The sequence below is a fragment of the Ovis canadensis genome, chromosome 17 (assembly GCF_042477335.2).
Source record: "Ovis canadensis isolate MfBH-ARS-UI-01 breed Bighorn chromosome 17, ARS-UI_OviCan_v2, whole genome shotgun sequence".
NCBI lineage: Eukaryota > Metazoa > Chordata > Mammalia > Artiodactyla > Bovidae > Ovis > Ovis canadensis.
In genome coordinates this window covers 27542552-27570020 of record NC_091261.1, presented here as the reverse complement: position 1 = coordinate 27570020, position 27469 = coordinate 27542552, and the positions used below count along the sequence as shown (strand labels likewise).

At 37.9% G+C, this 27469-nt stretch overlaps 1 protein-coding gene across 1 annotated transcript in view; it reads right to left on the bottom strand.

The window, feature by feature from the left end:
• MGAT4D (MGAT4 family member D) overlaps positions 1–27469 on the bottom strand; it is a 50924-nt gene that overhangs the window by 5597 nt on the left and 17858 nt on the right. Inside the window, exons 4-10 of the mRNA XM_069558329.1 lie at positions 20718–20851; positions 18129–18175; positions 11727–11840; positions 9948–10023; positions 8492–8606; positions 3914–4044; positions 44–151 (exon numbers count right to left, since the gene is read on the bottom strand). Coding sequence (XP_069414430.1) covers positions 44–151; positions 3914–4044; positions 8492–8606; positions 9948–10023; positions 11727–11840; positions 18129–18175; positions 20718–20851 — 725 coding nt within the window. The remainder of the gene's footprint in view (positions 1–43; positions 152–3913; positions 4045–8491; positions 8607–9947; positions 10024–11726; positions 11841–18128; positions 18176–20717; positions 20852–27469) is intronic.

Sequence of the window (27469 nt, the reverse complement as noted above, 5' to 3'; positions counted from 1 at the left end):
ACGAAACCTTGTGTATTACACAACTACATTTCAAAACACTTACTTTGAAATACTGTTCTCTTCCAGGGTATGATGACTGTATACCCACATGCTGGAAAAGAGAAGGTTTATATCGAATACGAATATGCTTATTTCGTTCTATACATTTTTCCTGTAAGAGAAACAACGATCTTGTGTAAAAACCCAAATACTCATTTTTATTGCATTTACTGGCGGCAGAACCTTTTGTTAGTTTTTGCCTGGATTCTATATTACTATTTTAAAATTTAAATAAAACATTTAAATTCTTAGCTTTTTCTTTGTAAGAATAATGGAACAAAGAAATCAAGATACAAAAGCATGTATTTTCTTTCATGAACTCTATTAGTTCACTAGAAAATCAGGCTTGCTTGCTCAGTCTTGTGCAGCTCTTTGTGGTCCCACAGACTATAGCCTTCCAGGCTCCTCTGTCCATGAAATTTTCCAGGTAAGAAAAATTTTCCAGGTGGAGTGGATTGCCATTTCCTACTCCAGGGGATCTCCCCAACCCAGGCATGGAACCAAAGTCTCCTGTGCACCGCCTATGTACGTTATAGGCAGATTCTTTACCACTGAGTCACCTGGAAAGCTCAGAAAGTCAGGCTTCTGTTGTGCAAACTGTAATTTTCCTCTCCTCTCTCTTTATTCCAGTAATATAAACTTTCCAATATTTTCCCATCTATCCATTTCTCTTGGTCTACATTATTCACTCCCCATTTATTAATTTCAAAACTAAATTACTCCCTCTTCAATTTCTCCTTAAAAAGTATATGATTAAAAAAAAACAGTATTATACTTCATGGAAAAAGATTTGGATAATCTACTCAAAAATAAAAATAAGAAAGATGGCCGGCGACATTATCACCCCTATTTATTTTTTTAAATATAAATTTATTTTAATTGGATACAATATTGTATTGGTTTTGCCATACATCAACATGTATCCACCACAGGTACACACGTGTTCCCCATCCTGAACCCCCCTCCCTCCTCCCTCCCCGTACTATCCCTCTGGGTCATCCCAGTGCACCAGCCCCAAGCATCCAGTATCATGCATTGAACCTAGGCTGGCGACTCGCTTCATATATGATATTATACATGTTTCAATGCCATTCTCCCAAATCATCCCACCCTCGCCCTCTCCCACAGAGTCCAAAAGACTGTTCTATACATCTGTGTCTCTTTTGCTGTCTTGCATACAGGGTCATCATTGCCATCTTTCTAAATTCCATATATATGTGTTAGTATACTGTATTGGTGTTTTTCTTTCTGGCTTACTTCACTCTGTATAATCGGCTCCAGTTTCATCCACCTCATCAGAACTGATTCAAATGTATTCTTTTTAACGGCTGAGTAATGCTCCATTGTGTATATGTACCACAGCTTCCTTATCCATTCATCTGCTGATGGACATCTAGGTTGTTTCCATGTCCTGGCTATTATAAACAGTGCTGCGATGAACATTGGGGTACATGTGTCTCTTACAATTCTGGTTTCCTCTGTGTGTATGCCCAGCAGTGGGGTTGCTGGGTCATATGGCAGTTCTATTTACAATTTTTTAAGGAATCTCCACACTGTTCTCCATAGTGGCTGTACTAGTTTGCATTCCCACCAACAGTGTAAGAGGGTTCCCTTTTCTCCACACCCTCTCCAGCATTTATTGCTTGTAGACTTTTGGATCAAAGCCATTCTGACTGGCGTGAAACAGTACCTCATTGTGGTTTTGATTTGCATTTCTCTGATAATGAGTGATGTTGAGCATCTTTTCATGTGTTTGTTAGCCATCTGTATGTCTTCTTTGGAGAAATGTCTGTTTAGTTCTTTGGCCCATTTTTTGATTGGGTCATTTTTCTGGAATTGAGCTATAGGAGTTGCTTGTATATTTTCGAGATTAGTTGTTTGTCAGTTGCTTCATTTGCTATCATTTTCTCCCATTCTGAAGGCTGTCTTTTCACCTTGCTTATAGTTTCCTTTGTTGTGCAGAAGCGTTTAAGTTTAATTAGGTCCCATTTGTTTATTTTTGCTTTTATTTCCAATATTCTGGGAGGTGGGTCATAGAGGATCCTGCTGAGATATATGTTGGAGAGTGTTTTGCCTATGTTCTCCTCTAGGAGTTTTATAGTTTCTGGTCTTACGTTTAGATCTTTAATCCATTTTGAGTTTATTTTTGTGTAGGGTGTTAGAAAATGTTCTAGTTTCATTCTTTTACAAGTGGTTGACCAGTTTTCCCAGCACCACTTGTTAAAGAGATTGTCTTTACTCCATTGTATATTCTTGCCTCCTTTGTCAAAGATAAGGTGTCCATAGGTGTGTGGATTTATCTCTGGGCTTTCTATTTTGTTCCATTGATCTATATTTCTGTCTTTGTGCCAGTACCATACTGTCTTGATGACTGTGGCTTTGTAGTAGAGCCTGGATTCAGGCAGGTTGATTCCTCCAGTTCCATTCTTCTTTCTCAGGATTGCTTTGGCTATTCGAGGCTTTTTGTATTTCCATACAAATTGTATCACCCCTATTTAAAACAAGCATTTGAGAAGATGTGGTATATATATACAATGGAATATTACTCAGGCATAAAAAATGAAATAATGCCATTTGCAACAACATGGATGGACCTAGAGATTATCATACGAAGGAAGAAAGTCAGACAGAGAAAGAAAAACATCATATGCTATCACTTATATCTGGAATTTAAAATATGACACAAATGAACTTATCTACAAAACATAACAAACTCCATTGACATGGATCACAGATTGTGGTTGCCAAGAGGGAGAAGGGGTGGGGAAGGGAGGGAATGGGAGTTTGGGGTTAGCCGATGCAAACTATTATATATTTAATGGATAAACAACAAGGTCCCACTGTATATAGTACAGGGAACTATATTCAACATCCTTTAAGAAACCGTAATGAAAGAAGAATATGAAAAAGAATGGGTGTGTATATATAGATATATATGTATATGTATAACTGAATCATTCTGCTGTACAGTAGAAATTAATACAGCATTGTAAATCAACTATACATCAATAAAATAGTTTAAAAATTATTATGATAGCTATCATTATTTATGTAATGTATACATATAAAATTCATTAAAATACATCTCAAATTTATGTGCATAATAATGTTAAATAGCAGGCTTATTTAAATTCATTTATACTGATGTTAACACGTAGGAAAATACTGTATTAAAAATTGTTTTTAAAACGTAGTCATTAAATAATGTACAGTTAATTTGAAACTAAACTTCAGATAAAGTTAGTTGAGGACTTAAAATATAAGAAATATAGTAATACCTTTACTCTATTAATAAAAGTTTCAGTAGGATGGTATTATCAAATTCTTGCTTGCCCAAAATAACCACTCAAATAACTTGATGAAGCAAAGCTGAGTTCATTGCTTACTGCAGTAAGGGAGAAAATACCTTGATAAGAGTCCGTTCAAGTCTTATGCCTATTTTTCAACTGGATTCTGTATATATTCTGAATACAAGTCTTTGTTGGACATGGAATTTACAAATATCTTGTCCTATCTTGTGGTGCCTTCTCTTAACAGTAAATTTTGCAACACAAAAGGTTTTAATTTAATGAAGTCCAATTTACCAACATGTAAAAATGGATCAAGCGTTCTGTCATGTCTAAGAATTCTTCACCTAATCCTGGGTCCTAAACATTTTTTTCCCATGTTTTCTTCTAACAATTTTGTAGTCTTATCTTTTATACTTAGGTGATATACTTTGAAATAATACTTGTAACAGGTATATGATTACATCGATTCTTTTTTAAAATATATATAAATATCCAGTTTAAAAAAATCTATACACTAAAATTTATAAACAAAATTTAGGTAATTACATCAGAGATATAAAAATACAGAGTAAAGAAATACTCACAAGAGCTTCTCCTGGGGTACACATCTTTACCAGAAAAATGTCCCCCAAGAGCAAATCTACAGGTTTATCTTTGTAGAACATTAAAAAAAAGCGTACAAAGTCAGTTAAATCTTCAGATTTAAATAGCTTTCCTAGGGAGAAAAAATAAACAAAGCCCAATAACTCTTCAGTGTTTATACCACATATCAAAACATAACCTTATATATAGTTATTCATTCCATTAACATAGGAAAGAGTACAAAAATATTAAAAATTAAATATATCTATTCCTTGCAAAGCTTAAAGCATTAATGAAGCTGGAGGATGATGGAGCAAAATCATATATCTGCTTCAGTATTAAGAATTACCACTTTTGGTGGGACAAGTAAGAAGCAAGTTTGCTGCTGCTGCTAAGTCACTTCAGTCATGTCCGATTCTGTGCGACCCCATAGATGGCAGCCCGCCAGGCTCCCCCGTCCCTGGGATTCTCCAGGCAAGAATACTGGAGTGGGTTGCCATTTCCTTCTCTAATGCAGGAAAGTGAAACGTGAAAGTGAAATTGCCCTGTCGTGTCCGACTCTCAGCGACGCCATGGACTGCAGCCCACCAGGCTCCTCCATCCATGGGATTTTCCAGGCAAGAGTACTGGAGTTGGGTGCCATTGCCTTCTCCGAGAAGCAAGTTTAGAATTGTGAATACTCTCAGGAAATTAACTTTGATAACTAAGGAGGATCAACTGTTTAAACCACCTGCAAGATATATAAATAAAATGGAAACTTTAGGACCTGTAACCTTTCACTTAGTATTTCAGAAACTATGATTTGTCTGAAAGAGATCAGTCCTGGGATTTCTTTGGAAGGAATGATGCTAAAGCTGAAACTCCAGTACTTTGGCCACCTCATGTGAAGAGCTGACTCATCGGAAAAGACTCTGATGCTGGGAGGGATTGGGGGCAGGAGGAGAGGGAGACGACCGAGGATGAGATGGCTGGATGGCATCACTGACTTGATGGACGTGAGTCTGAGTGAACTCCAGGAGTTGGTGATGGACAGGGAGGCCTGGTGTGCTGCGATTCATGGGGTCGCAAAGAGTCGGACATGACTGAGCAACTGAACTGAACTGAACTGAAGATTTTTAAGCTTATTTACATGGAACTTTATCAAGATACTACATTTTTTACTTGTAGTGCTTAATTTTGAATAAAATAGAGTATTATTTCAATATTTGAACAGGTATATGATTACATTGATTCTTTTTAAAAATATATACAAATATCCAGTTAAAAAATCTATGCACTAGATAATAAGAATGTTATTTTCTTTTGTATTTATGATTCTTAAAGATTTACTGTATGCTAGTAAAGTAATGCTCAAAATTCTCCAAGCCAGGCTTCAGCAAAACATGAACCGTGAACTTCCTGATGTTCAGCTGGTTTTAGAAAAGGCAGAGGAACCAGAGATCAAATTGCCAACATCCGCTGGATCATGGAAAAAGCAAGAGAGTTCCAGAAAAACATCTATTTCTGCTTTATTGACTATGCCAAAGCCTTTGACTGTGTGGATCACAATAAACTGTAGAAAATTCTGAAAGAGATGGGAATACCAGACCACCTGACCTGCCTCTTGAGAAATCTGTATGCAGGTCAGGAAGCAGCAGTTAGAACTGGACATGGAACAACAGACTGGTTTCAAATAGGAAAAGGAGTACGTCAAGGCTGTATATTGTCACCCTGCTTTTTAACTTCTATGCACGGTACGTCCATGAGAAACGCTGGACTGGAAGAAACATAAGCTGGAATCAAGACTGCAGGGAGAAATATCAATAACCTCAGATATGCAGATGACACCACCCTTATGGCAGAAAGGGAAGAGGAACTAAAAAGCCTCTTGATGAAAGTGAAAGAGGAGAATGAAAAAGTTGGCTTAAAGCTCAACATTCAGAAAACTAAGATCATGGCATCTGGTCCCATCACTTCATGGAAAATAGATGGAGAAACAGTGGAAACAGTGGCAGACTTTATTTTTTGGGGCTCCAAAATCACTGCAGATGGTGATTGCAGCCATGAAATTAAAAGACGCTTACTCCTTGGAAGAAAAGTTATGACCAACCTAGATAGCATACTCAAAAGCAGAGACATTACTTTGCTGACTAAGGTCCGTATAGTCAAGGCTATGGTTTTTCCAGTGGTCATGTATAGATGTGAGAGTTGGACTGTGAAGAAAGCAGAGCACCGAAGAATTGATGCTTTTGAACTGTGGTGTTGGAGGAGACTCTTGAGAGTCCCTTGGACTGCAAGGAGATCCAACCAGTCCATTCTGTAGGAGATCAGTCCTGGGATTTCTTTGGAAGGAATGATGCTAAAGCTGAAACTCCAATATTTTGGCCACCTCATGAGAAGAGTTGACTCATTGGAAAAGACTCTGATGCTGGGAGGGATTGGGGGCAGGAGGAGAAGGGGACGACAGAGGATTAGATGGGTGGATGGCATCACCGACTCGATGAACGTGAATCTGTGAACTCTGGGAGTTGGTGATGGACAGGGAGGCCTGGTGTGCTGCGATTCATGGATCCGATTCAAAGAGTCGGACACAACTGAGTAACTGAACTGAACTGAACGAAAGTATGATTCATTACATTTTACTTCTAACATATTGCATCTTTAACTTGAAAATAAAGCTGAAGGTATAAGATTCAGGTAAATTTTCACCTTAAACAGTGTAAAACACATCTAACCACCTAATCAATATGATAGTAGGATGTAGGCATTTCATTTTTCACTAAGACTTGAGTCTGTATGGGTCACTTGATCAAGTATATGTTGTATTCGGATTTTAGGCACCTATGTATATAGTAACCAAAACAAGTGATTTAATGATAGAAATAGTTGATTTAATATCTGTTTTCTTTATCTATTGCCAGCATTCTGAAAATTCTATTTAGTAAGCTCATATTTTTAGAAAATACTGAAAAACAGAATTATTATTATGATAACAAAGAAAATGAAGTCTTTATAGATTTAAGCTTAAATAAGAATTCACTATCATATATACACTGTTTCTTGCTCAATGTGCTCTTGTGAATACTCTCTATCCTTCTACTACCTGGCTTTTCTGAGAAAAGCAAAAAGAACTTAAAATTCTCAAAGTAATAAACCAACAAAATTATCTCTCCAAGCTTTCAGTGGGTATCACTGTCACCTACAATTTTTCTCTTTATTGTAACCAAAGCTGAGGAAAAAAAAACAAAAAACTTTCAGAGTTTTAAAATTGGATTCCACACCACTTTACAGAAAATTTGGAGGTGGGGGGAGGAAAGTGGTCAGTATATGAAGCGGTAGATATAGAAGAATAGATGGATTTTACTAGCAATCAGAGAAATGCTTTATTCTCCTCCCCACGGCAAACAAAAGATTTTAATAGATAAAATCAAATGTTATCAAGTATATGGGAAGCAGGAACTCAGATGCACTGCATGTAAGAGTCTATACTACAGAGTCAACCTGCTAAGCAATCTGGCAGTACTTGTGAGACCTGGCTATGTTTACCCCAGTGATCCCATCCCAGGACACATATATATCACTCCATTTCTTTGTGGCAGCAGACAGCTTAGAAGCAGTCAAGGTCCACCACTCTGGGAATGGACAAGTCAAATAGATTATTACGTAGCACTTATCCAATAGTAAGGAAAATGAACATAAAGCAACATATAGATAGCTATAAAATCTAGTTTTGTGGACAAAAACATAAGGAACGGAAATATGTTTATCAAATCACCATTTATGTAAATTTTAAATAAGTACAAACACAATGAACACCAAATCTTTTGCATGGTATCTGGTATTTATATGTATATTATCGATGAAATATATTGAGGGCAAACCTATCATGAGAGTGGGTAGAAGTAAGGGGGTGGGCTTTAAACAGAAGAATAAAAAAGGGCTCCTGCTTGTAAACAAAGATGAAATGCAGTACGAAGCGATTTAGGTAACTTGGCCTCCCGTAGTGAGGGTTAAATAAAAGAAAACGGGATAGAAGGATGGAAGGAAAAAAATGGAAGGAAGCAAAAGGAAAGTCTATAAAAGAAGGATAAAAATAATACATCATGGGCACAATTTTAGGAACTTTTCTGTGCTGGGTACAATTCATGTGTTTTTACATTTTTTAAGCATGTTAGCTTCAGCATACTAGAAATTGAAAGGACTTCAGAGTACAATAGTCCTGTTAAAATTCCTTCCTCTATAACTTTAATTTTTTGAGTTTCAGTATTTTTCTATGTAAAATAGAAGTACATCTTAGTCACTGTGCTAATATTTGTCACACTCAGAGCTAGTGTTAATAAGTAGTAGCTGCCTTATGTTTTTATAACATGTGAATATATGTCAATCTGCTTATTTATACTGTTTATCTACAAAAACAATTGGTTTAAAACACATTTTCTGAAATTCAGATCCTTGATCTAATTTCTCTGCTAGACTAATAGTATCTTTATAGAAATTATGCCATTCCTTTCCATTGAGTAACAATCTCTTTGGTAAGTTCTTAAAAACTTTTAAATTATTATGTACTAAATTGACCCCACAAAAATAGATCCACTGCTTACCTATAAATCCAAGAACTGAAAACTCAATATAAAGCCAATTATTTGAAGTGATGCTACGTACAAAATCTGTGATTTTTGTAAGGTACATCTTGTTAGCTAAGATATCATCTTCCAGCTTAAAAAAAAACAAACAGGCGTTAGTACCTTTGATGCTTCCCTGGAACAAATTAGCTTGAAAATTGAAAATACAATAGAATACACTGAAAAAAAAAGCATTTTTATGATGTGGTAGATTGATTTTTTGTTCAATTCATGTTGAGGTTATTTCCTGTTAGTCAATTTTCATTTTCTAATTCTGAGACCAGAGATTATCAGTTTCTTTCCTAAATACTATTAAGTAACATTTGATCTAAATCCTCTTCAGAAGAGTCTATTCATCTGGGTTCATTTTCACTCTCTGCTGCTGCTGCTAAGTCGCTTCAGTTGTGTCCAACTCACTCTGACAACTATTTAGTTTCTTGGTTAAGACTAACTGGCTTTATGCTTAGTTGATAAGTGCCATGTCTGAGTGCCAAATATTGTGTTTGGCAAAGAGGTGACAAAGGAAGGGGGCCCTCTCGGCTCCACCTAGCTGGTTAGAAGTATGGTGCCAGTAAGCCTAGAAATAGATCTCCATGAGGGGGTGGGGTGGAAAGGAACTTAGAATTTCCTTTTTAAGTTTAATGTGTATTATGTGGAATCTATAAAGAGCGGTTCCTAGATGATTTGGGAAGATGCGCAAGTCCTCAGGCACAACACCAGGGCACGAAACAGAATTGTGCTCTTCCAAAAGGGGATGAGTACATGTCTCTGTTACATTGCCTCTAACTAGGAATCGAAAGGGATTTTCATTTTTTACAGTAAAAAGAGAAGATCTGGCTTCAGGCCTTTTTCAAATTCCCTCTCTATTCTCCAGTGATATTCTGCAAACTCCTGTCACAACTGTGCACCCTCTCATGTGTGGTATATACTTACTGTTGGGAAATGTGGTATTATTATTTAACACCATGCAGGAATTTAGGAGGTACAAATTATATATAGTTGATTTATTCCACAAACACATAAGGCACTGTAGAGCTGTGTTACTCATAAAATGGGGCAACACAGAATAGCAATGATAAGTGTATATATATATATATATATATATATATAATGTCTAACATAAGTGCCCAAAATATGTGTACTTAATCTAATATACTTGTGAGTAGAAAAAATGTAAGTAATATAATTTATTTTTTTGCTAATTTTTTTCAGTTTGCTTCATGTAATTATAATTTCCTCTGTTAACAGTGACCCAGCAAGAAGACTGACACAGAATCAATGTTAAGCTTCCTTTTGGCGTTTTAATATGATGGATATTTTCTACTTTTTAAGTGCAGAGTCAGGTGGAGGGCTACAATGAGGAAGGAAGTAACTGAAGGAGACAAGGAGGATATAATACTTCCACTTTCAATTATGTATCTAAATAAGGTCTTACCTGTAAATAATACATAGCTTTGGGCTGGGCATACAGCATCAAAAAACAAAAATCTAATACTTGTTTGATTCTCCAACTAGAGATAAATAATAAAATTTGTTAACATTTTTCATTTTATTTAATTTTTATTTATAAGCGTATCTTAGTAATTAAAAACAAACTTTTTTTACACTTTACTCACAGAAAATACTATCTATGTTAAGCAAAACTGAATAGCTTGTTCTAAAGTTATAGTAAAAGGTTTCCGAACTTTATTCAGTGGATAGTGTCTGCCATTGCTAAGCCAGGATAAACATAATCTACTTATTTTATGTTTTGGTTAGTCAAATTACCATCTATATAATAAAGTTAATATTCTTCCTGATCTTAGGTCTTGTTTAAATAAAAGTATAAAGAACCATTATACTAATTTAATATTAAACCAGATACTAGGCTGGGCTTCCCTAGTCTCTCAGCAGTAAAGAATCTGCCTGCTAGTGCAGGAGACACAGGTTTAATCCCTGGGCTGAGAAGAGCCCCGTGGAGGAGGAAATGACAAAACACTCCAATATTCTTGCCAGGAAAATCCCAGGGACAGAGGACCCTGGTGGGCTACAGTCCATGGGGTCACAAAGAGTTGGACATGACATAGCGACTAAGCAACAACAGATACGAGGTCAGCTCCTGAAGCTCCAGAGAGCAATACGCAGCGTGTTCTTGCCCTTCTGGGTCGCATAATCTAGCATGAAAGACAGAAAAATCATAAACTGAGAGCCATTAGACAAGTACTACATAAAGATACTGACAATGCTGACTTCTAATACGATGGGGAGGGCGGAGCAGAAGGAAGTAGAGCATTCACTGTGGAAGAGCAGTACTGCAAAGGCGTGGGTGTGTGAGGGAGCATGCCGCCTCTGAGGACACTGTGAGCTGACGGAAAGGAAGTCGAGGAGAGTGAGATCAGCGGGGCCTGCTCATGAAGGGTCCTTCATGACATGCAGGAAACTTTATCTATCTCATATGAAAAAGGATTCTTCTGGCTAGAATATGGAGAATGAATTGGAGGCCAGGCTAGGCTAGGATTAAGGGAAGCCAATAGATCTCCAATAGTCTGAACTAAGCCCAAGGCAGAGGACTGGGGATGAGAGGGATAATGTAGAAAGAGAATCTAAAAATGAAATGATGATGGAGTCATAAAGGGCAGAAGGAAAACGAGGATCTAGAATGTCTCCCAGCTTTAAGACTCTAAAAACTGAGTAAAATGTGGGTCATTAAAAGCAAAACAAAATCCTTAAAAGATATCTAGATTCGGACATACCTTTTATTACTTAAAAAAAGAACCCAGTGCCAATAAGCTTCCCGGATAAGACCTTTTTCTGAATCTTAATGTCTTTTGCTCTATTGAGTTTTGAGGAACCAAATTATTATACTTTATGTAATACATACCACATGTATAATCGAACAATAGCAATCCTTTGTATGTGTGTAGACCTTTTTTTTAGAATTCTTTCATAAACACGACTGTATTTTATTTTCACTATGACTTTCCCATATATATAGTGTGGATTTTATTATACATACTAGAAAGTTGAGGAAGTTAAGGAAAAAAGGCTAAATTACCTGCCTCAGATAATCAGCAAATAGAAACGCTGGGGGGTATTAATAGGATTTAGGTGCCAGACAACAGAAGCTGGCTTCAGCATACCGCTGTGCATCAAATACTAACTACTATATGCTAAGTCTAACATTTTATCAGATGAAGCCAGTTATTTAAGGATACTACTTTTCAATATATCATACCTCTCTAATTTTTCTGAGTTGTCAGTTGATCGGGCAGCATGTGATATGTTTGGATAAAAATAAGCAGGTATTGAAATGACTTCTAAGGATCCAGATGTCACCTGCCTTTTGAATCTATAAACAGAAGTGGAGGCGTATAATTGAATTTGATTTACCAAAATCACACAATTAAAAAGAAGTTCCTTATGTATACCCATATAGTATTTTGATCTGAATTACTTCACGATATACCTGATAGTGACATCATAAAACTAATACTTTTTAAGCCAAAATATTTCTTTTCTAAGTCAGCGACACATGTAAAAAATTACAATATACAATGTAAAATTAAGTTCCTCTTATAAAAATTATAAGTACTTTGAATTTTTCAAGTTTTCAATCAGATATGTACTCTAACAGATGCAAGTTAATTGACTAGTTAGCACAATGTGGTAACTGCAAAAGAGCAAGAACGTTAGAAGATTTAAATGCATAATTTTGGTTTAATAAGAGTCCTACCAAATAGCAATGCGGCTCCTGAAATCAGACTGTCATAGAAAGGATTCAGTGTGACTCTTGTCCACAATTATTTGGAGGAGTATCTTTTAGACTCTTCATTTTTAAAAGTTAATATTTATAGACCAACAGGGACATCATTAAAATGCATCAAATACTGCTCACAAAAGCTGTACTATAAATCTCGTACTATCAAGGTAAATAATGAGAGACCAGGTAGAGCATTTTAAATGGTTTTCCGTAAGAGAAAAATAATGTGACTTTAAATGAAATTTAAATCTAGGTATGGTGTTATTTATTAAAATGGAAGCAGGACAGAGTTTATATGCATGATTTGAATTCGGTGCAAAATAGGCAGTACTCGCTTTGAATTTCAGTTATGACATTTTAATTAAATAATGTACGTTTTTCCCAACACTTTTCAAATATAAGTCTTCATGGAATATTAGCTGAATATAGTATAAAGTACAAACTTCACTACATAAATAACAGACGCACGTCATCTTGTCACTTCTTTTCAAGTCTGCTGGTAGCTGGTCACCATGCATCTATTTTTCAGGCCACTGAGAGCCAGCAAAACATGCAATTGTGTTGCCTCCTTGTCTCCCAGTAATAAACAAACCCACGGGACACTGAACAAAATAACCAAAAGAGGGGACTGGCTACTAGATGAAAGTGCAGACAGTGATAACGCTGGAACTTTCTCTGGATACAACTAAAAGACCATAGACCCTTGGGGATGTTGACACCTTCTCTCTCCAGAGACCTGGGATGTGCAGCCACAACTGCTTAGTGAAAGTGAACTTGCCTGACATAAATGAGGAAAACGACTGTAGCGGAAAGGATATCCCATAGGATATGATGCTGGCACAAAAGTTCACATTAAAGGAACACTTAGAGATGTTTCATGACATTGAAAATGTAAATGATAAAATGTAGGTGCCTGATCCAAACTCAGGAGTATGACAATTTGTCAAGGCATAAAAAAATGTTCGCTCTGAATTTTAAGTTATAGGACAGGAAAAAGGCAAACAATGCTTAAACTACTCTTAATAAATTTTCTAAATGAAATGCTTTATTCTCAATTATTTCCATGTTTTATTTAGTTATTTTTTAATTGAAGTACAGTGGGTTTACAATATTATATTAGTTTCTGCTGTACAACACAGTGATTCAACATTTTTAGATTATACTCCATTTAAAATTATCACAAAATAAAGGCTATGTTCCCTGTGCTGTACAGCATTTCCTTGTTGCTTAGTTATTTCATACACAGCTGTGTGGGGCTCCATCTCGCTCCTCCCCGTCTTTCCCCCACTGTATCTGTGCATCTGTTTTGTTATGTGTGTGTTTATTTTTTGGATTCCACATGTAAGTGGTATCAGGATATTGTCTTTCTCTGACTTATTTCATTAAGTGTAATACTCTCTAATCCATCCATGTTGTTGCAAATGGCAGGATTTCATTCTTTTTTATGGCTGAGTAATATTCCATTTGTTGTGGTGGTGTGCTCAGCCTTGTCCAACTCTTTGTGACCCCATGGACTGTAGCTCAACCAGCCTCCTCTGTCTATGGGATTTTCCAGGCAAGAATACTGGAGTGGGTTGCCATTTCCCACTCCAGAGAGATCTTCCCGACCCAGGGATCAAACCTGCATCTCCTGCATTGGCAGGCGGATTCTTTATCCCTGAGCCACCTGTGAAGCCCAGTATTCCATTATATACATATATCTCACATCTTCTTTATCCATGCGTCTCTTGATGGGCACTTCGGCTGCTTCCATATCTTGGCTTTTACAAACAAAGCTATGAACACTGGGATGCATGTTTCTCTTCGAATTAGTGTTTCCGTTTTCTTCAGATATATACCCGGCAGCGGAACTGCTGGATCATACAGCAGTTCTACTTTTAGTTTTCGGGGGGCTTTCCATAGTTAGTGGCTGCATGAATTTACATTCCCACCAACAGTGCACAAGCACTCCCTTTTCCCTACATCCTTCAACAATATCTATTATTTGCAGACTTTCTGATGATAGCCATTTTGACAGTCATGAGGTGATATTTCACTGTGATTTTGATTTGCATTTTTCTGATATTAGTGATGTTTAGCATTTTCCATGTCTCCACGTTTTAAATTACAGCGTAGTAGATGAATATTAGCTTTACTATATTTTTCATTTTTCTATACATTTATAACTGTCAGAGAGTATTAAACATTTTGACCAACATTTAAAGGTCATGAAACAATTGCTTGCGATTATGTAGTCATAGCCACAGGAAATGTTTGTAAGCCTGTGTATTCTTTTTAGCTGATTCTGTCAAGAATCGCTTATAAGGATATCAAACTAGCATGGATTAACGTCATTTTAGGATAACGTGTCTTCTCTGAACAGCGGTTTATTATTCAGAATAAAGCAACTGAGAGGATGGCATGGGATATGAGGACATTTTAAGGATTTGAGTATAATGCAACATTTTCCCTGGGAAATCTCCTTTGGGGAAAACTAGACATCTGCGGTGTTTTATTTAATCTTGCTCAACTCTGTCTCCTTTTACACCCATCAGGTATTTCAAGCCTTCCACACAGTTCTCAAGTTTCTATGCTGCCAGTTAACTCCTCATTCTCAACGTACGATCTTTACCTCTCTCACAGAGAAACGGGAGACCTACCGTTAAGGAGGGGACTGTTTCATTTCACCTTCCTTGTCCAAACTAGTTTTGTCTTACTCTTTCACCCATTCTTATCTTTTTTTTTACTTAGTCCTGCCTATATCTCCTTGTATCCAATCCCCCGCAGCCCTTGCTCTATCAGCTTCTTCCCTCTTCGCCTGAGCACACAGAAAAACACTCAAGTTGCTCCCATCTCAAAACTCCCCAAACATGTCTCCCTCAAGCTAGTTTTAACTTTTCTCCCCATCAGTTAAGCTCATTTAGAAGAGACTAATTTTTGAAAATTTTATTATGAAAATTACTCAAAATATGCAAATCCCAAATCACCTGATTTCAACAACCATTAATTTTTTAATTTGTTCATCTATGCAGTCCACATTCTTTGCTTAAGAATTTTAAAACAAATCATAGAGATCATATTTTACTCTTAAATTCTTCAGTGTGAAATTGTAAAAGGACATTTATTTATGTACTGACATGACAGTATCACATCTCACAAAACTAAGAGTAATTACTTAACATCACATAATACTCAGTGGATATTCACAAATCCCTAGTAGTTTAAGTACAGGGTCTAAAGGTGAGGGGTGGGGATGAGATGTTCAAGTGAGTATCCACTTAAGATCCTCTCATTGTAATTGGTTATCTGTTATTTCTTTTTTTAAGCTTATTATCTACACCAGTCACTTTAGTTTTTCTTTCTTTCTTTTCCCCCATGCAACTGTCATTTTGAAGGAAGTGGGTCGGCTGTCCTAAAGAAGGTCCCACATCCTGGGGGTTTGCTCCAGATTACTTTCACCTCTCACTGTGTATACTCTGAACTGGAGCTTAGCTCTATAGGCTTGATTAAATTTGATGAGATAAAATTTATATTTTAAGGCAGGACAAGAAAATTTAAGCATAAAATTCTTTGTCCCAACCCTCTCCCCCAGCGTACCATGTGCCTCTGCATTCCATACACATTAACCAGACCGCCTCAAAGATGGGAGTGCCAGCTAATCCATACAGACCCATATTTACCCCTTTCTTCTGGCATAAATGTCTTAGAAGATTAGTATCCTTTCTTAACTCTGTAAGGGCTTGTAGTGACTTACCACTCACTTTGTATGCGCTCACCTGGACTATGTATCTTTGGGGAACATTAGGAAGACCATCACTCTGTCATTTTGATGTATGATCCTCTGTCTCAAAAACGTAACGGACTGTGCCTTTGACTTCTACCAGGGGGAAGAAACAGTCCTCAGAGCTTCTGAGAGTCTGTCTCCAGGGTTTTAATCCTAATCTGGCTCTACTAAAGTTCTCTTTTCCCTTAACTTGTTAATTGAATTTTCATTGACAGAGTCAAGGTCGTTCTGTTTTGTTTTGAAGTTGGTGACCAAGTACACCCTACAGTTATTTCTTGGCACATTTTCTTTGCATCATAACGGAAGGCAAAATCGTCTGACTCTGTACCTTGCAGTGACACTGCCACCAGTTAGAGGGTCAGAAAGGGGAACTTGAGCCCTTCCCACTATTAATAATTATCCATCTGTTCTCAGCCCCCATTTCCCCACTTCCACTGTGCCAGATATTGTAGGGTGGGGGTCTGCAAGCCGCCATTCCAAGACCCCTTGCCTGCTCCTTCCAGGTAGTCCTGTGGGAGGCAGTAAGGAAAGAGACTGGAAGGGAGGAGAAGGATGTTCTCCATATGACTGGTTTCTGGAGACGTCTCCTGCAGCGGCCTGGAGCGCAGTGCTGCGATAGCAGCCTGGCCGGAGCGACAGAGCTGCGTCCCAGCATTGAGCACAGCACAGCAGCCCACACACACGACCTCAGACCTCGGGGTGCAACCCCATCTTCCTTTACGTTTCTCCCGTCTCCTTCCTTCTTCTTTTCCTTTTCTCAGCTCTTGTAAACTTTTTCGGCTAATTTTATTTTTTATATTTATTTATTCGGCTGCACTGGGTCTTAGTCCCGTCACAGCATGTAGGATCTATTAACAGTTCCCTGAACAGGGATTGAACCTGGACCCCCTGCATTGGACCAGCAGGGGAGTCCCTTGGCCAATTTCTTTGTATTAACTTGTCTCTATTTCCTCTCTCTGAACCACCAGGAGTTTCCCATTTGGCTGCTGACTGGGCTGCTGACTGATACACCTTCCTTGAAAGCTTCCCCTCCACCTGTCACTTCAGGATATGCCTGAATTGCTTATGTTTCAAAATGGTGAGCTGCTAATTCTATTCATTCCACAGTCACTGACTGGAATCCTTTTAACTAGAGTAAGTTGGCTTCATCCGCTAAGAGCTATTTGGTGAGGGAAAAAACAAAGCAAAGCAAAGCACTGCTGGCTGAAACAAACATGTCTGTTAGCCAGATTCAGCTTGAAGGCAACCCTAGCTTGAAGCACAAATAGCACATAGGCATAGCACTGATCATAAGGCTTTTCATGATCTCATTATGACCTGCCTTATCTCCAGTCAATCTTTCCTCCTTAATTCCAAACATCTACTACATTCAGGAGATATCAGTACTTAGAGTCCCTCCCCCAAACGTATCACGCTCCCTCTTTGGCCCTTCTGCCTTCCCAAGCAATTCTATTTGCCTGGTATTCTCTTCCCCTTCTGTCTGCCCAAAACATGTCTAATTACACTTGGACTCAGTCCAATTATTAAGTTCTCCAGAAAGTCCTTCTTGGTATCTGAACTTAGAGTTAAATCCTTCCTACTCGGTGTGTTCTCACATTGCCTTCCCATTCCACTAGCTTCCTTGCTGGGACTTGCTTTTTTTTTTTTTTTCTCACCAGTTGTATGGCCCACTTAAGCATGAGGATTTGGAAGGCTGGGTCCACTCCACAGCAACTTGCTTGATAAAAAATTTCATATTGGTTCATCAGCATGTGCTTGCATCTCCTGGGCTGCATGTAGCAGGAGATTCTAAGCAGAAGCTGTGAAAGTAACCTCATACAGTAAAGAACACAAGAATGCTTTAAAAATAATCCAGCAGGCTTCTCTCGGAGGCCATGGACTTTATGAAGAATAGATACTATAAAAATAACATCATGACAAATATGGACTTTAATAGGTAGATGACGTACAGAATTGGGGGGAAATTATAAGCTACATTTCATCACAGCATTGATAGAACTACACATTTTTTCTGCACAGTTACACTCATTGAATAGAATAAGACACTAATAAAATCATGTAATTGGACAGAAAAATGAAAGAAGTTATTTTTAAATTTATCACACAGTACTTACTTTTTTGTAATCATGTCAACCACAGATTTTACATAATTTTCGTTACTCTAAAAATGAGAGAAATATTTTACTAAAATGAAGAAGCATGCCTCATAGTTCTACTAATACATGTAAATCTAGTTTATGTGTGGAATGTTACTATGTCTTAATAGTTCTAGTGTTTTTACTTTATATGAAAGAATTTAAAATATGCATGCGTCTAAAAGATCTGACTAGAATACTGAAAACATTTTATTCTCCCTGTCATAATACGAAATATCACTACACATTATTTACAGTTAGAAATTAGTACACAAAAACCTTATGTATCTAAAACAGCTTTGTCCTAAAAATGGGATGGCTTATTTCAAAGAACTGCCCTTTTTTGAAAGTGTCTTCATTTTATGAGTATTGTACTATAAGACGCTTACTTCAAAATAACACATTCTTCTAGACAGTATTTGTTGGCTTGATTCCCAAATTTTCTTCCATCAGCAAACTGTGTGTATCTACTCTGCTATGTTAGGTGGCAGATTCATTTGTAAGTAGCTTTTGATGGCTTATACTTTCAGGTAATTTTTTTTTTTACATAACCTGTGGCATTTATAAGATGTAGCCTCAGGGCCCACAAGCATCCGCAACATAAAATTGTGAGGATATCTGAATATTTATAGTTCTACTACTGTCAAATCTGAGTAGTCTGAAAGGCAACTTTGAATGTATATAGTTAGACTGCTTGTTTAAAAATATCAGCCATGATACAGACCACTCTATTATAGTACTTCAGTTTCATAAGATGGCCAAAAATGTAATCACCAGCTATTTCTTACCACTGAAACATATGTTAAACATACTACTAAAGTTACACCTCTTAAGCATTCTATATTCCATTTTAAAATTTGTCCCCTGATATTTTATTATTGGTCTAAACATTTTAGGCAGATGTGCCAACAGTAAAGAAATAAAGATTATAATATGTAACACATGGTAATGTGATAAAACATTTTGAAGATTATGTAAATGCTTCCCATATTAAAAAATTAAACTTGGACAGAATAATTATTTAATCTTTTATTTCTATGTTCCTATTAATTCTTCTTCTGCTTGTTTTGAGTTTTTCTTCATTCTAAGACATGTTTTTCATAAAAAATTCAAACAACAGAGGAAGAAATTTAAAGGATAGCAGAGATCCCTTTAACTTCCAATATCCAGAGATAACCATTATTAATATTTTGAAGATCATCATTCTGAGGTTTGTTCATTGTCTTTTTTTAATGTATTTTATCATCCGTCTATTTTTCCTCTTTCTTTCCTTGCTTCCTTTCTTCTATCACTGTTTCCACAGACAATATAATGTTAAACATGATACTTTACAACTTTTTTCAGTCAACAATATGATATGGACATCTTCTATATCACTGAATATGGATATTCATTCTTTCAATGGTTAAAAATTATTGCAATGTAGACAAAAGTACTTACCCGCTCACTGATACCTATTTTGGCTCTATCTAATATGCTATTATAAAACAACAGTGCACTGAAAATCTTTGAAATTGTCACTTACTGAACACTTGCTATGTGACATACATCACTGTAAATACTCCCCATATATTAGCTAATTTAATGGCCAAAACATCCATATACTATAGGCAATATCATCACTGTTTCACAAATAAAGAAAGTGGAGCATGGAGAAGTAACTTGTTCAAGTTCATGAGGCAGGAAGTGGAGGAGCTAGCATTTGAACCTTGGCAATCTAGATCGAGTCTGTTCTCAATCATCTTGGCACGTTTTACACTATATAATGTACTGCAAACATACTGTCACTGTCTACTGCCACATTTTTATTATTTTGAAATTCTTGCTTGATTATCTCTTTAGGATAACTCCCAAGACTTGAGATTTCTGATTTAAAGGATAGACACATTTAAAATCTGATATCTTCTTCCAAATTCCCCTCTGAAACACCTTTTATGGTGTTAATATTTATACCACACTTTACAATTTTACATGGCATTAGAGGCAAGACAGAAAACTTTGGGCCACTAGAGAGATGCAGATTTGAATCTGCTCTATTAAGTGCTGGGAAAACTATTTACTTTCTTTAAGATCCACGTTTTTCATCTGCATACCTACTTTACAGGGAATGTAACGCAGGTTATAAATAACGTAAATAAAAAGTGTCCACAATCCTTCAGACATAGAAAGGAGTCCCTCAATTAATAATAGTTACTGTGACTTAATACAAATTATCTCTTGATTCATATACCAACCTTTTCTTGGGCTGGGCAGGTTTTATTACTATAGCATCCATTTAAATGTCCTGTTTTTAAATATAATTTCTGTACCATATAGTATACAGGGCTCCTGGTAACACAGTTAACCATATAATCATATTTCTCCACATAGAACTGTTTCATTTCCCTTAAACTGATGGTGGTATCAAACAAGTATTAAATACATTGTTATTCAAAAAAGGCATCTAGGAGATGCTTTTTAAAATTTAAGATAAAATTCAAAATGATGCAGTGATTACCACTGTGATTACCACAGTGTTTAGAGACTATGGATCAGGAGTGAGGGGACCTATTTATTTTTCATACATACATCTGCGATAGAGATGATCACCACAGAGTCCTTCTCTTCTGCAAGAGTCATCCTGGAGAGGATAGAGGTCAGTGTTTGCTTCAGGTAACTATAATTTCCTCTGTTGACAGTGGAAATACCCAGGGCAAAGGTAACTGCAGGCACAGGAATATGGTATCATTTCAAAGCACAGAGAAAAACATAATTTAGCACTCATATGTATGCTCATTATTATGTTTGGGTTAGTTGTGTGGTCATCAAAAAAGTATTTGGAATTCTATTGCAAAAATAATCCAAACTGCTGTTAAGTTTTATCACATATTTTCTTTTTGAGGAAATTCCAATTTGCAGGGGATTGTTAGCAAACACATTAAATAGACTCTATGATGCTCTCATGTGAAGAGTTTCAATGTACTGAAAAATGAACTAGCCATTCTCCATGTATTACAGCTTTCATCTCACTGGGCACAAAACATCATACACTGGCTGATTTTCTACTCTTCTTCCTAAGGAGATGCTGGAACCTAAAATAGGAAAAATACTTTGAAATATTTTCACTTGTGAAAGAATTGTATGAAGTAATTTCTAAATGACTGATAGAATCTATCAGGCATGGATCCATGCCTCTAAGTGACTTTTACTGCATGTTAATGAGTGAAGCACTAGGAGAACAGAAGTGAAGTGAAGTTGCTCAGTCGTGTCCAACTCTTTGCAACCCCATAGACTGTAGCATACCAGGCTCCTCTGTCCATGGGATTTTCCAGGCAATAGTACTGGAATGGATTGCCATTTCCTTCTCCAGGGGATCTTCCCAACCCAGGACTCGAACCCAGGTCTCCTGCATTGTAGACAGATGCTTTACTGTCTGAGCCTCCAGGGAACCCATGTTATTCCAATAGATGTTAAGATTCTATCAGCGAAGTCTACCCAAACTCAATCTTCGCTATACCAGTGCTCAGCTATTTGAGCTGGGTCAAGATATAATGTCAGTCAGTTCAGTTGCTCAGTCATGTCTGACTCCTTGCCACCCCATGGACTGCAGCATGCCAGGCCTCCCTGTCCATCACCAACTTCCGGAGCCTATTCAAACTCATGTCCATCGCGTTGGTAATGGCATCCAACCATCTCATCCTCTGTGGTCCCCTTCTCCTCCAGCCTTCAATCTTTCCCGGCATAAGGGTCTTTTCCAATGAGTCAGTTCTTTGCATCAGGTGGCCAAAGTATTAGAGTTTCAGCTTCAACATCAGTCCTTCCAATGAACACCCAGGACTGATCTCCTTTAGAATGGACTGGTTGGATCTCCTTGCAGTCCAAGGGACTCTCAAGAGTCTTCTCCAACACCACAGGTCAAAAGTATCAATTCTTCCATGCTCAGCTTTCTTTATAGTCCAATTTTCACATCCATACATGACTACTGGAGAAACCATAGCTTTGACTAGATGAAGCTTTGTTGGCAAGGAAATGTCTCTGCTTTTTAATATGCTGTCTAGGTTGGTCATAGCTTTTCTTCCAGGGAGAAAGTGTCTTCTAATTTCATGGCTGCAGTTACCATCTGTAGTGATTTTGGAGTCCAAAAAAGTAAAGTTAGCCACTGTGGTCTATTTGGCATGAAGTGGTAGGACCAGAGGCCATGATCTTAGTTTTCTGAATGCTGAGTTTTAAGCCAACTTTTTCACTCTCCTCTTTCATTTTCATCAAGAGGCTTTTTAGCTCTTCTTTACTTTCTGCCATAAGCATGGTGCCACCTGCATATCTGAGGTTATTGATATTTCTCCCGGCGATCTTGATTCTAGCTTGTGCTTCAGTCAGTCCAGCGTTTCTCATGATGTACTCTGGATATAAGTTAAATAACCAGGGTGACAATATACAGCCTTGACGAACTCCTTTCCCAATTTGGAATCAGTCGTTCCATGTCCAGTTCTAACTGTTGCTTTTTGACCTGCATACAAATTTCTCAGGAGGCAGGTCAGGTGGTTTGGTATTCCCATCTCTTGAAGAATTTTCCACAGTTTATTGCAATCCACACAGTCAAAGGCTTTGGCACAGTCGATAAAGCAACTAACTGTTGCTTCTTGACCTGCACACAAATTTCTCAGGAGGCAGGTCAGGTGGTTTGGTATTCCCATTTCTCGAAGAATTTTCCACAGTTTATTGTGATCCACACAGTCAAAGGCTTTGGCATAGTCAATAAAGCAAAAGTAGATGTTTTTCTGTCCTGTCCTGCCTTAATTTCCACACCTTTATAAGGAGATAAGTACTTCAAGAATGGCTCAGTGAGGAACTCAGAAAAACCCTCTCCCTAAAAAGCAATAATCAAGCTGTAAAACAAAGTTATCAAAACCATCAGAGCCCTGGTATACAAAACACTGAGAGGTGTTTGCTTAAGAAAAATTATTGAACTTCAGTGACAGCAGTAAGAATCAGTATTTCCCTGATTATTATTGTGTTTGAACATATTTTCATATGTTTATCGACCTTTGGATATTCTTCTGTGAAATCCCTGTTCAAGATTTGTCCATTTCTCTATGAAGTTGTCTGTGTTTTCTTTACTGATTGACTGATGCTCTTCATAGATTCTGAATATGAACCCTTTTGTCAGTTATGTGTATTATAAATACCATTTTCCATCATGGGTTTCCTTTTCAATGTTTTACCTCTTAAAATTAACTTTAGCACTGTGCAATTTATCAGTCATTTCCTTTATGGCCAGTGCTTGTTGATTCCTGCTGAGAAATGTTTGCTTATCTTCAAGTCCATAAAGATGTTTTCCAGATCATCTTCTAGCTGATATATTATTTGCCCGTTATATATAGATCTACAATCCGCCTGGATTTGATTTTTATGAATGGTGTGAAGAAGGAGTCAGGTTTCAAATTTTGGGATCTACTCTCGAAAGCAATTTCTTGAATGGCTTCCCCTGTCTTAGGATAAGGAATACATTTACAAAAGTCTGCAAGACCCTTAGTGACCCAGTCCCAACCTACCTCTTCTGTTTCAACTACCCTTTCTCAAAACGAGTCTTCCTTGGTGTCTTTCAGCTTCCCAGACTGATCATTCAGTCCTCGTTCCTCTCCAGGCATCTGCACGTGCCATTCCTTGGTGCCCAGAACACTGTTTTTCAGGCACCTATGCTAGTTCTACTCACTCTTTCTTAATGGATTCTGATCTCATCTCTCACACAACTTGTCCTTTTTGTTGCTACCCATTTGTCTTCCTACCTAGAATGCAAGCTGAGTGAGGGTAGACTCTGCTTCTCTTTTTCACCATTATGATGAATCCAGCATTAACATAATGACTGCCACATAACAATGTCCAAAAATCTGGGGTGGATAAACACATGGCCAAACTCCTCTATTATTTGGCTTCTGCCGCCTATTTTACTGCCGATAGTCACCAGCCCCAGCTGCACACACAAACATCTTTTTTCCAAGTCCTCTTGCTGTTAGACCTTTCACATTCTTTCTTCTCCTTTTCTGCTATCCACCACCTGCCTTTTCTCTACTTGCATGTATGTATGTGTGCTGAATTGCTTCAGTTGTGTCCAACTCTTTGCGACCCTATGGACTGTAGCCCACCAGGCTCCTCTGTCCGTGGGATTTTCCAGGCAAGAATATTAGAGTGGGTTGCCATGCCCTCCTCCAGGGGTTCTTCCCACCCCATGGATTGAACCCATGCAGGAGAACCATCTCCTTACTCATTCCATTGCAATTCTTTTTACCCTTATGTCTCACTTTAGATGTCACCTCCTCCAGAAAGCCTTCCCTAATTCCCCAAGTACAGATTCAGTTCAGTTCCATTCAGTTCAGTCGCTCAGTCATGTCCAACTCTCTACAACCCCATGAATCGCAGCACACCAGGCCTCCCTGTCCATCACCAACTCCCAGAGTTCACCCAAACTCATGTGCATCGAGTCGGTGATGCCATCAGCCATCTCATCCTCTGTCGTCCCCTTCTCCTCCTGCCCCCACTCCCTCCCAGCATCAGAGTCTTTTCCAATGAGTCAACTCTTCACATGAGGTGGCCAAAGTACTGGAGTTTCAACCTCAGCATCAGTCCTTCCAATGAACACCCAGGACTGGTCTCCTTTAGGATGGATTGGTTGGATCTCCTTGAAGTCCAAGGGACTCTCAAGAGTCTTCTCCAACACCACAGTTCAAAAGCATCAATTCTTCGGCACTCAGCTTTCTTCATAGTCCAACTCTCACATCCATACATGACCACTGGAAAAACCATAGCCTTGACTAGATGGCCCTTTGTTGGCAAAGTAATATCTCTGCTTTTTAATATGCTGTCTAGGTTGGTCATAAAGATTAGCCTTCCCTAAATCCCCAAGTAGATTTGGCTCTACCTTGTATATCCTTGTCAGAGCACTGATTAATTTCTATTGTAATTGTTTCCTCATTTGTCTCTAAGAAGATAAGTTCCTCATCTGTTCACCACTATCTCACTAGAGCCTAGTAAGTGTTTGGTGCCGGGCAGAAGTTTGTTAAAGGAGGAAACATGGAAGACTTCACAAAGAAGTTCACAAAGCAGCTGTCAGTTAAGCTGAGAAGTCATACTGGATAAGAGATATGACAAGTTAGCTGTGGGTTGACAGGAGGTGATATGTTCCTTATAGGCAATTATCAATTGATCACTTGTAGGAAATGTCTAGGGTTGTTGCAAAAAAAAGGAAGTGGCAGAAAAGTGGAGATCTAAAAGATATAGACTTTAAAAGACTTTGAGAGATATAGACTACTGTGCATATACCCAGGACTTCCCTTGTGGCTCAGATGGTAAAGCGTCTGACTACAATGCAGGAGACCCGGGTTCGATTCCTGGGTTGGGAAGATACTCTGGAGAAGGAAGTGGCAACCCACTCCTGTACTCTTGCCTGGAAAATCCCATGGATGGAGGAGCATGGTAGGCTACAGTCCATGGGGTTGCAAAGAGTCAGACACGACTGAGTGACTTCAGTTGATCTTGGTGCATATACCATATCAAGGAGTTACTGTCACTCTATATGCACTGAGCATCTACTGAAGGATTTTAAGGAACAGTTGTGCATGACGAGTTACGCACTCAAGTATGTACCTCTGAGGAAAGTATTAGGAGTGAACTGACTTTGACAATACTAAAGCCAAGAGAAAAATGACAAGTCTATTTCAACAGACCAGGCAAGAAAAGAAGGCTGAATGAAAAATAGTTACAGAGGGGCTATAGAGAGTAGAAATTATCTGAGATATATCAGACTAGAGAAGATGCAAGCCTGATGACAGGTTCCCCAGGGGGCCTGGGGAATAGACTTCAGTACGCTTGCAAATGTTTTATGTCATCTTTAAGGTAACTAAAATCTCCCTTTAAATTACTTCTGGGGATGAAGGTTTATATGCAAGCCTCTCCTTCCAAGAACCTAGGAAATCCATGAAAGGAGTCTCAAAAGAAGGACCAATATATTCAGTAATGGTTGGAAAGAAGGAAACAGTTGGTAGATTAGACAATTACAGGATTTAATACAGCACTGATAACTAGGTTATGTCAACACCCTGAGCTCCCACACAGGAATTCCATTGCTCTTCCCAACCTCTCTCGCTCCTTCATTTCACTCTGTATCATGGGCTTTAGTTTATCTTTTCTGACGCTTATCCAGGGCTGGGCCTCTCCTTGGTATCCAGTATCTTAGAGTTACTGGGTACTGATTTTATCTTCGCTGTGTCCTTCAACTCCTCCTTCTGTATGATGTAGTTTTGTCTGGCGTGCACTCTCTCATACATTCACGCATGTGTATGTACATATTTATAGGCCACCATTAAAATACTTCTAGGAAGGAATACGATGCAAGTGAAGACCTTTACAAGTGTGATCTCAGAGAGTTCCATCATCTCTCTAGGCCTCAGGTAAGAAATAAAGATAATCACAGGCCTTACTGCATTGGATTGTGAGAATGAAATGAGATAATGAAAGAAAACATCTAACTTGGTAAATGGGACACAGAATTCAGTAGATGGAAAACAATGCCACCTGGCTTCTCCATCCCAACACAACAGGTTTCTTAGAGGCATGTGACACAGACCAGCACTGTTTATTCCCAAGGAACTGCCAAGAGCAGAGTTCAGCTCACTTTTTCTATTGAAGGGCCAGACAGTACAATTTTTACCTCTTGGGCCATATCATCTCTGCTGAAGCTACTTATCTATGCTGCTGCAGCACAAAAGCAGTCATAGACAACAAGTGAACAAAGAGCATGACTATGGTCCAATAAAGCTTCTTAAAGACAGGCAAATCTGGCCTACAGGTGCTGGTTTGGTGACCTCTGACCTGGAATGGCTCGCTCATTGGAATGAACAAGGTTGGTGGGAATGGCAGGTGTTCTGAGACTTAACCTAATATCCCTGCTTCCAAAGCAAATACTTTTTCTCTTCTCCTATACCTGGTGAAATTGAACTCATTCTTCAAGGCTTACTCATGCATTATCTCTTCTGCAAGGCTTTTGTTGACTTTGCGCCCCAAAAAGATGAGGAAATAGGAAGACAACCAGAGAACAAATAGATTTATCAAAACCAAAGGAGAAAAGAGTTGCCAAGCATGTAACAGATGCTTAATGATGTCTGGCTTATACTGACTTATTTCCAAAGCATCTTCATTAAACTTGGATTTAAATTCAAGTCTCCAAATATTTATTGAGCAATTTTTTTTTGCAAGACAATACACTGATTTCCAGTAATACAAATTAATGCCAGACAGGCTGGGGGTCTGTCTGAGTATCATATGAGTTGATTACATTTTAAGATTTA